Source organism: Melopsittacus undulatus, chromosome 3 (genome assembly GCF_012275295.1).
Source record: "Melopsittacus undulatus isolate bMelUnd1 chromosome 3, bMelUnd1.mat.Z, whole genome shotgun sequence".
In the NCBI taxonomy this organism is placed as follows: Eukaryota; Metazoa; Chordata; class Aves; order Psittaciformes; family Psittaculidae; genus Melopsittacus; species Melopsittacus undulatus.
The window spans coordinates 29278670-29289469 of record NC_047529.1 but is presented as its reverse complement, the minus strand read 5'-3'; the positions used below and the strand labels follow the sequence as shown (position 1 = coordinate 29289469).

At 45.7% G+C, this 10800-nt stretch overlaps 1 protein-coding gene across 1 annotated transcript; it reads left to right on the top strand.

Moving 5' to 3' along the window:
* The first annotated feature begins 1544 nt into the window (after positions 1 to 1544).
* Positions 1545 to 3841, top strand: ID2 (inhibitor of DNA binding 2). Its single transcript, XM_005153236.3, has 3 exons — positions 1545 to 2053; positions 2304 to 2368; positions 3036 to 3841. Exons 1-2 carry the CDS (start codon positions 1706 to 1708, stop codon positions 2358 to 2360), a joined length of 405 nt encoding a protein of 134 aa, XP_005153293.1. The 5' UTR covers positions 1545 to 1705; the 3' UTR covers positions 2361 to 2368; positions 3036 to 3841.
* Positions 3842 to 10800: the final 6959 nt, after the last annotated feature.

Sequence of the window (10800 nt, the reverse complement as noted above, 5' to 3'; positions counted from 1 at the left end):
CAAAGGGGTAAAATCTGTGGCCACAGAGCAAGTATCAGATACTATAGACATGGAAATTTCAGTTGTGAAAAGGACAGAAGTCGCTCTAAGTGGTGACTTAAACCGAGTCGTTAACTGGCGGGATGGGCTTTATCTTTATTGTTTACTCTCTTTAAGCGCACCTGAGCATTGTCTTTGCCCTCCCGCAGGGGGGATGTCGGGACTTAGTCCCGGCGCTCCAGGACTCGGGAATTCCGACGCTCGCCGTTCGGCCCCGGGGCGAGCACCGCGGTCCGATAGTGGCCACGACGGGCGATCAGGCAACCTAGGAACGCAGCGGAAATGGGCTAAGCCACCGACCTAGCTGCCCGCAGCTTTGTCCCCAATTATCGGGAGCGTGTGTCCTCCCGCTTTCCCAGCGCAACGCGCATCAGCCCCGCGCCTGTCTCCCGTGAGCGGTTGTGATTGACAGCACTCATGAGGGACAGCGTGAATGTGTGCTGTCACTACATGCTTGGTTACAGTGAACACCAGTGTCCCTTAAATATCCGGATAGCTACTACAGAAGCTGCGTTTTGCGTAGAATCGTTTGTATTAGTCGTATGTGTGTTCACACTGTGTGGACAGCGTGTGAGAAGCGGGACGGAAGGTGTGTCGCTACGCTACACAGGCATTAGTGTAAGTGAATATAATGGATCTAAACTAAAAAAAATAAAAATAATCCAAGTTTTTTTCCCAACTAAGCACACACACACACACATCTCCCTCCTCTCCCCTCTCCGACTTTCTCCTCTGGAATGTTTCTGGAAGATGTTTCATTGGCTGCAACCAAGAGCCGCAAAAAGTACAGCGCGTAGTAAGCGAGTATTTGCATTTGTCACCAGAAACAACCGTCGCATCTCTAGTGACAGCGCCGTGTCATCGCACCTACGGGGTGCGGACGAGTCGCCTCGCAAGGGTGATGCCTGTAAATGCACTCCGAAGTGCACATGTACTTAATGAGCATCAATTAGCTGCGCCCACCCTCCCCCGGCGGGGGCCAACAGCGGTGCGGCTCTGCCGGGGCTCCCGGTGCCCGCGCTCCCCGCTGCCAGGGCTGCACTCGGAGCAGTACAGCTCACTCGCGATGCTCGCACTTGCAGCCGCTCACTCACTGCCGTATTTTTGACAAGTACGCACAAACCCCGCTCTACAGTGTAACCCGCAGCGGGTCCCACCAGCCCCTTGCTCCGGCGGTCCCGGGTGCCCCCACCGTGGGCCTGCCAGCTGTACCCCTAGGACGCGAAGAGGTTAACAACAGCCACAAGGACCCAGGGCTCCGCACCGGGCCGCTCGCCAGCGGACCTCTCACTATTTACTCCCTCAGCTGTGCGGCCGGCCACGCCCCCTGCCGGGATTGGCTCTCCGGGCGGAAGGCCCGCGCAGCCCCCGCGCTGCCCGCCCCACCAGTGAAGGCGCCCCGGGGTGATGGACGTGCCGCCGGCCGCCAATGGCAGCGAGCGCGGGCTGGGCTCGGCGGCGGCGGCCGTATAAGAGGAGGCCGCGCAGCCCCGCGCCTCAGAGCGAGCTCCGGCAGCAGGCAGGGAGGCGCAACAGTGACAGCACCCTTCAGGCTGCTCGTAGGGCTGTCTGTCCGACTGACTGTCTCCGTCAGCTGCCTACCGGAGCCGCCTTCTCCGCCCGCCGGAACCGTACTGCTCTATTCTCTCCCCATCCGCCTTCCAGCATGAAAGCCTTCAGCCCAGTGCGATCCGTCAGGAAAAACGGCCTCTCGGAGCACAACCTGGGCATCTCACGGAGCAAGACTCCGGTGGATGACCCCATGAGCCTGCTGTACAACATGAATGACTGCTACTCCAAGCTGAAGGAGCTGGTGCCCAGCATCCCGCAGAACAAGAAAGTGAGCAAGATGGAAATCCTGCAGCACGTTATCGACTACATCCTGGACCTGCAGATCGCCCTGGACTCGCACCCCAGCATCGTCAGCCTGCACCACCAGAGACCTGGGCAAAATCCTTCCTCCAGAACTCCTCTGACCACCCTAAACACAGATATCAGCATCCTCTCGCTCCAGGTAAGTGCTCTCCACCGAGCCCTCGGCTCCCGCTGACCGTGGTTGGAGCTGGTGGCGCTTGCGGCACCAGGTGCGGGTCCCTGCGGGCCAGCGCAGTGACATGGCGGTCCCCTCTGCCCTCCCCTGGGTCCCTAGCCTGGCTTGCCGCGACTAAATTCCTTAATGCTCCGGGACCCTGTTCTCCCGCTTCCCCGAGTGCGCGGGCACCTCGCCCCCCGTCACTTACCCCTTTGCCGTTTTCTTCTCGTAGGCGTCTGAGTTCCCCTCAGAGCTCATGTCGAGCGACAGCAAAGCACTTTGTGGCTGAATCAAACGGTGAGTGCAGCGCATCTCGTTTCTAAACTTCAGGCAGAAAGTGCCTCCCCGGGGAGTGGGGGGCGTGATGGTTACTTCAGAAAATCAGTTCTAAAAGTTGATTAGGAGATGCCATTATAATCGGTAAAAAATAAGCCGGATAACTGAGCCTCGTATTCCTAAGTGCCAAGGTTGAGGCAGCACAGGCTGCTCGGGTACTGTTCACTGCTTTAATGCAGATACTCTCGTTATCTTTTCTTGGGAGTCTTGGTTTCCTGGGCCAAAACGACTGATTAAGTTGGGAATCTTGGCACATTTCCTCAAAATTCTGTGATGTGGGATTGTCTGCGCTATCAGTTAAATGAGTGACTGCTTTTAATCAAATAATTGCTGTAAGAGGCAGACTGGCGCCTCCGAGCATTGCAGTTACAGAGATCTAAATAAAGATTGGGCTGAGAATCCTCTTTCTACTCTTTTCCCCTCGAGTGTATGTTATTTTAATGTTCAACTTGCGCTCTTGAGAGCGAGTGTGTGAGCGTGTATGTGTTGCATCTGGACGCCAGCGTTTGCCCAATCTCTGAGTGTTTGGTTAAATGTTCAAACTGTGGCTTCCTCTCTGGCGCCAGTCTGTCCGGATCTCTGCCCTGTTAGCATGCTCCTAAATATGCCTCTTTTCAATCTCTTGCAGGTGTTCCACTGATGAGATTTTTTTTTTTTTTGCACAAGAAAATGTCTACAGGATTTTTTTTTTTTTTTGAGGTGCTGAATTTTTCAGCTGTATCTGGAGGGGAAAATCCACGTTCAACAATAAGGACCTTTTAAAGTTAATGAAGAAGAAAAAAATAATCAAGATTGATCTTTATCCCCACCCCATTCTTCAACTTGGACTGAACCTAGTTATTTATGAAGAGACTCTTAAATACCCTTTCCCTAGTTGGAAGGCTTCCTTTATATACTATTCCCAACGTGGGGAGCGAAACAAAAATCTCACAAGGAGTTGCCCATTTTAAAGCAGACTTTGCCTTTTTTTCCAAAGGTGGAGCGTGAGTACCAGAAGGATCCAGTGTTCAGTTTTTTAGGGACGTCCGTGGTCAGAAATTACCTTTTTGACACAAACCTAGGACTGAATGCTGTGTATATATTTATATATAAATATATATATATGAGTGAAACCTTGTGAACTCTTTAATTAGAGTTTTCTTGTATAGTGGCAGAAATACACATTTCTGCAAAAAGTGTAATGATGTACTTAATCATGCTAAACTTTTTATAAAAGTTTAGTTGTAAACTTAACCCTTTTTATACAAAATAAATCCAAGTGTGTTTATTGAACTGATTGCTTGCTTTATTCTTTGGGGACCAACTGCTTGCTTGCTTTGATTTGTGTTGTGGTTTTGATTATTTTTTTTAAATACTTATACATTCTGTTATGACTTTACTGAGTAAAAATTCAAATATGTAGAGAATATAAAGAATAAAATTACCTGAAGTGAATAATTCTTGTAACTTGGAAAGTCATTTGAGTGTACATTCCAAACTTCTAAGTGAGCTGCCTGTAAACAGTATGAAAGGAACTAGAGAAGGAATTTATTACACAGGGGATGCTATTGACAAAGTGTTCGGAAACACACAAAAGCAGTTAATCCCGAGACATTTCTCTGGGAGTACTGCCTCTCTCCCACCCCTATGGATGATTCAGCTCTCAGTAGCAATGGCCCAGATCTGTTAATTTGTGTTTAGAATAATCACTGGGAATTAAGGGTTGTGGGTGGTTGTTAGTCCCCCAACTATTACATTTCTCTAAAAAGGCTGTGACTCTGAGAGTTGGTGATGCGTTAACATGCGATCTAGACTGATGAAGTGACTTGCATTTCCACACTGGAATGTTCATGCTTCCATGCAATATTTCAATGAAATAGGGTTTCTAATCAGTTGCAGCAGCTTCTCTGTATGACTAAGATACTGAGAATTGAGCTAAATCGCTGTTGTGTTACTGATTAAACTTTGGCTGCTCCTAAAGGGGCAGACTTTCCATAAGAATTAAATTAAGTTTGAAATGGGAGTCTGAATTCCTGAAAGCCAGTATTATTTCTTCTTTCTCTTTCACCCTCTGAAGCTATGCATTATCCCTTACTCATTAAAGAGATGCTTTACTGTGTGTGCTCTCTTGACTCCACTGTAACTATCACTGCTCAGTTGTCATAAGACAGTGGATGCGGGAACTGTGCTTTATCAGATGACATTCTAATTTAAGCTTACTCATAAACTTGCCTGAAATGGGAAGTTTTGAGCCCTACATATGTTCTGAAGAGAATCACTTGCAATAGGAATGAAGGAAACTGCACTGATGCTTCGGGGGCAAGGACAGCTCTGGCAGGCACCATGCTTTGGGCCTGAGGGAGTGTGTTGTGGGTTTCTGGGGGCACAGAGCAAGAGGCAGGAGCCTCACCTGGGGCCAGGAACACTTTCACCAGCAGGCAGCACTGGCTGCCTTTCCTTGCCCTTGACACCAAATCCATTCACGTAGGCTGGGAGAAAGCCAGCTCTGATCTCTTAATGCAGGAGCTGCCCTGCCCCAGCAGACGCGCGCCCTCAGAGGATCAATGCAATCAGGAGACAAGAAGGGTTAGCACAAGCTGGGACATGGAGCGCGGGGGGTGACGGGACACAGGACAGAGCTGATCTGCTTTTCCCCATGCCCTCCTAACCCAGCCCTTGCAGCACACTCCGGCTGTGCCTCCCGTGGCCAAACCTCGCTACTGTCTCAACACCCGGAGTGCAGGTTTGTCCAAACTTTGTGCAATGCACGTTTAACCCTGGCAGCGCGGTAGTAAAATATCTCATTGCAGCCTCAGTCACCAACATGCTCCTTTCTGTGTATACTTTCCCTAACTAACTATGAGCAGCAGCAGATTTTGGGCTTTAATCACTGTATCAAAATGTTCATCCTTCTGAACCAGTAACGATCTCATGTAATCGACACCCAGTTTCTTCCTCAAAACTAATTTTTCACGTTGTTCTTTTTACGGTGAGATCACAGCAAACATCACTTTAAACCCACAGTTTAGTTTACAAAATTAAAGAGCAGATCATTGCAATTGTTTTAAGATCAACCCCTTCAGAAACTAAGGCATTCACGCTTTGATATTTTTAAGCTACAGGATGATTAACACACTCGTAGAATGAAACCAATTTCCTTATCATTCGTAGCCAAAAGAGAAATTCACAATTTACAAGGCGTGGGGAGCTGAGCAGGAAAACAAACAAACATGTTTTAAAAAATGTAAATTAAGAAAGGAAAAAAGATTTTTCCCTCTTTCAGAACTAATTCCCTGACTCGACAATGCATTCCTACAGTCAGAACTAGGGGCTTGAGCTGGGCGCTCTGCAGAGAGGTTCTCTCTGGTTTTGTTGAGATTTTGTCATTCAAGGATAAACAGCAAGGTCAAAGCTCAGTGCTCAAAGCCTTGACATTCATTCTGGAAGTTTCCTTGAAGACATAGGATCTCTATTCCATAGCGTTGTCTCTCCAGAATGCATTAGAAAACTCTCTGAGGTTTTCACCACTTTCCCTGGCTTGTTTACCCTTGTCTCTGCGCACAGTTCTCCCAACAGTCCTGTTAACTGACAGGCTGAACACAACAGATCAGAGGACCCATCCTCAACTACGTGACAGCAAAATAGTTTTGGCAATGATCATATTTAAACATGGAATGACCTTTTGAGCAGGACACGTGTGAAAATTGCAAATGCACCTATAGACACTTCCCCACCAGGAAAAAGGATCCAAAAAGAGGCTGAAGATCTCCTCAGGGAAGTGGTAGATGCCCCAGCACTGGACACTTTGAAGTTTCAGCTGGGACATCTAGTCTAGGGCATGCTTTGCCACAAAATGTTGGACCCAGATGATCCTTGGTCCCTGGTATTCTATGATTCTAGAATATTGTCTAGACCTCCTGGGGGCTTCCAAACGGGACATTGCTTGTGTATTGCTGTTAACAACACAGGGACCAGCTCCTAGTTTCAACCCAGACACTGAAGTGTCTCATTTGGATTTTCAGGGAGCACCTTTGTGTTATAAAGTATGTAATGCACTGGTGATGGGTATTCCAGCGGCCCAGGGAATCTCACCGTATGTGCGAGTCCGTCTCACATACCTGGGAGGCAGGAGTCCCTCAGTCACCGGGTAAGGGGAACACGGCAAGCAGGCGGCTGCGGTTTGTTCCTGTCCCCTGGCAGATCCACCTCGTGTCCATCGCACCGAAGCCGCCCTAAGCCCCTTGCGGGGTCCGCGCCGGTGTCTGCACAAAACGCGGCGGAGCTGCGGGTCCGTGTCCGGGCCGGCAGCGCGGCCGCGTGGAGGGGCACTGCCCCCTGCCGACCCCGCGCAGAACAGGCGCCGCTCTCGAACCCGGCGCGTTCGGCGGAGACGCGTCTTGAAGCCGGAGAAGGAGCCGCTGCTCGTGTCCCACGAGTCACCGCGGCCGCACACGTCTTACCCGCAGGATCTGGAGATCACGTTTTACAGCTGCCGCTGGGAAACGCTGGTTTAGCTAATTCCTCTCTGCTAGCTGGGAATGTCACTCCTAAGAAGCATCACAGGATCACAGAGCAGTTCACGTTAGAAGGGACGTTAAAGATCATCTAGCTTCAAACCCCTGCCATGGGCAGGGACACCTTCCACTAGACTAGCCCCGTCCAGCCTGGCCTTGAGCGCATCGAGGGTAGAGTGGTTTGTAAAAATCTGCAGAAAAAGTTGCATTAAAATAATAAATACTTTGCTTGCACAGTTCGGGGAAAAGCAGTAGTTTGTATTTGACTCTGGAAAGTAAAACATGCTCTCTAAACAATCTGGTATGTGTTAAGGATTCTGCTATACAACAGTCTGGATCAATTCATGCCATGAGGAAAAGATATAAAATAATTTACTAATGAGAATTATAATCTTTGTAACCACCTCCTCCTGTTTACTATTTTCCTTGCTTACTTGCAGAACAAGAAACAATTTACACAGCGTTTACTGGAAGCCGTAAAGAGGGATAACAGAATGCAACTGTTGTGTGACAAAGGGTTGAATAAATTACATTAACAGGAGTACTGAATTTTGTTCAGAAAAAGGTATTCACAAATGTCCTCTTTAAAACTACTGTTGTGCAAAAGAATCGGTGTTTTCCTGATTCTACAGATAAATGAAAATATTCGATCTTGAAATCCAGTTTGGTTTATCCCCCCTTACGATTCTCCTCTCTAGAACAGCCACCAAAGTTGTCATAATTCTAAAGTGTAAGAGCCAACTGTAAACACTATTTCAATAAAATAAAGGTCATATTGCACAGCCATAGTCACTGAATGTGTGGGCCACTTGCTAAAGGAAATTGAAGAAGAAAACAAGAGAGGAAACAAACAAAAGCAATTGCTTTTGGAGTCAATCACCGTAACTGAAAGAAACTAATATTTCAACTGTTTGCTTGCCTTGTAAAAAACATTAAAAATGAGGGGACATGGGGCAAATAAATAGGGTCCAACTGAGAAAAAGGATTAGCACAGATAGTGCTGCAGTGGACTTACTGCTGCTAGCTACCTAGAAAATGGCCCTTTACTTGCTGCCTATCCTCACAAAGAATGTGATGAATTAATACAGTCTTATGCGAAGTTACAGGACCTATCCAGATTTGAAACAATTAAACTACCTAAATTACTTGCCAGAAAGAGTACGATGTTATAGTTTCCAGTAAATATCCCCACAAATTACACCATGTCTGTGGCAAACAGTTTTATGAATAGATCAGGTATTTCTACTTAAAACTAAGAGCTTGAGCCAGCTCTTGTTTTACTGCTGACGGCAGAACTTCAAAGCTCACACAGAGCTCCTTTTTTCTTTTTTAACAGAACCGGACTATAATTTCTCTTTCATTTGGATGAGAACAAACAATTTTGATCCTCACCACCTTGTGTTTGAGCAGACACAGGACCAGTGGTACTGCCACACTGAAGCTCACCTCGTGCCATCCTCTTGCTGACAGCTGCAGTAGCTGATGCCTGGGGAAGAGTATAAGACCAGCGTCAGGTGATAGTTCCTCCATGTACTCTCAGTATCCTGTGTTCTCTGAGGTGTTTTTGGCATGTAGATTCACTTTGTTGTACTGTTTGTCAATACTGAATTTGAATAACCCTACCTGCGTTATACTTGTCATCTTACATTTTTATCTTCCTGAGAAGAATGGTAGTGCTTTGAAGGAGGAGAGAGAGGGCAGGAAGAGAAGAGGAAGACAGAAATAATGCAAGACTAAGTATCTCCTGCATATTAGACTGGGCAAAATCAACGCAGTGTATGTTACCTTAAAAAAAAAACAGTGAGGTTGAACTCTGAGTTGTGTTTTCAGCCTTGGGCAACTTCCTTTCACCTGGAGCAGAGAGTCCAAACTGACCATCCCCACTCAAGCAGAAAGTTTCTTATGCCCCACAGAACTGAGCTGGTTTAGGTATGTCTGATCGTGGCACCCCAGGGAAACACAGTGTACTGGACAACCTCTGGAACTGTCCTACAGACTTATTTTCTGTAAGACTCATGCTCATCCAACAAGCTCTACAGTCTACTGGAAACTGATTTTAGAGAACAGAGAATACAGGAGAGCTTGTATGTGCTCTCACAGGTGGTGGTGCTGAGATTTCTGCCACATTCAGAGCAGTACCTTCATGCCCAGCTGTAACATATTAATGAGCTCTAGAAAAGACAAATTCATACAGCACCAAAAAGGCACAGGGACTTACCTGGGAGTGGAAGAAAATGTTACTCATGGACATCATTATATGCAGGAGGTTAACTACAATAGGTGTGGAAGACAACAGAAGATACCGATCCTCCATTTGTTAAGGATAGGAGGGATCTGTTCCCAGAACAAGAGTATGCAAAAAAAGACAAAAAAAATGAATGTGTAAATATTTATTTGTAAGTCCAAATTGAGTGCCAACATTAGTTAATATACAGCAATAAAGTGACAAAAAGGCTATTTTAGAAAAATACTGTTAAATGACATTTCACAGCTTCTTGGAAAAGTATCTCACATGTGCTTCTGTATCTCTGCTCTGAAGTACGTACAAAAATGCCACTGCTAAGGGTTTGCTTTCATAGTTAAAAAGTTGGTGTAAAACACATTAAGTAAACCTTCCGTTAGTACTTTTCAAAGGCTGCAACAGTTTGAAGGCTGACTAAATTACATCCCAAATCTGTGAATTCAGTCTAGCTCTTGTTAAGAAACTTTTTTACTGCCCATAAATGTTTCCACCCATCAGATACAGAGAAAGTTGCTACAGGTGCAGACACATGCTGTTTACTGATCCTTACTGATTCCTTTTTTTGCTCAGATTATCCCACCATTGCTCTTGCCACTCTTGCAGAAAGAGGTGGAAGTGTTGCTTGGACCTCATCCTGTACGTATTAAGACTTCACAGTACCTATAAAATTAAATTTGTAAATTCCACTGTAAATCTACTTCTGCAGTCAAAAACAAATTTTAGAGTTCCTTGGAGATTTAACTTTTTGAGAGAATTGAGTGAGTTCGATTCATGCACTGACTTCAGCAACTTCTTATCCTTCCAATCTAAGTCTAATTTAGGAAAAAAGCAATGCTTAGAGGAAAAAAAGCTTAATTGTTCACAAGTTTGGACCTTTGTAATAAATCTATATGTAAAAACTGTGTACATTATGTATACACAGCACATCCAACATGCAATTAGCAGTTTATTGACAGCATGATGAAAATTCTCATAACCTGAAAATCTGAAACAGATTGTGACTAATATGCAATGGTGCATCGGGGTTTTTTGGCAGCTTTGAGTATTTACTATTATTACTATTTTAGGGGGCTCTGAGGTCAGCAATATTGTCTGAAAAGATAAAGGTGATAAACAAGACCTGCCAGGGGAAAGGAAGCACTTATGGAGAGATATCCAAAGGCAGAAACATATAGCTGGGCTATGAGAGACCTAGAGGAAAGCAGATTTGTGTGTTATGAAACCTAAAAATGACGGAAATTTTTCAAATAAAAAAGAAACTTGGAAGCTGGGCATAACAGTAAGAAAATAAAGCAGGTACTTGAGGATTTATCAGGGGTTCCACTGGAAAATGTGAAGTGGCAACAATCTGTCATAAAATAATGGAAATGTAACAAAAATTGGAAGAACAAGACAAGAAGGATACATGGGACAGGAAAAAAGCATACAACCTTCCCATCCTGCAAGAAAAACACCATAATTCTGCCAGGGAAAGGGAAGAGAACCAGGTTCTATGCAAAGAATCACAGGTAATGCAAAAGTGGAAAATACAATGAATGATGCAAAGAAGAACTGCCCACATAAGAAAGAGGCAGAAGAAAGTATTTTTACAATGTAGAAAGCGAATATAGTCACTAAATCTACATGGGAAAAAAAAACCAACCAAACAAAAAAGAAAC

Bases quoted from the DNA above. Each gene is read 5' to 3' on its own strand.
- ID2 (XM_005153236.3), top strand. From the start codon at position 1,706: ATGAAAGCCTTCAGCCCAGTGCGATCCGTCAGGAAAAACGGCCTCTCG. The intron at 2,054-2,303 runs GTAAGTGCTCTC...TTCTTCTCGTAG, and splicing joins TCAGCATCCTCTCGCTCCAG to GCGTCTGAGTTCCCCTCAGA.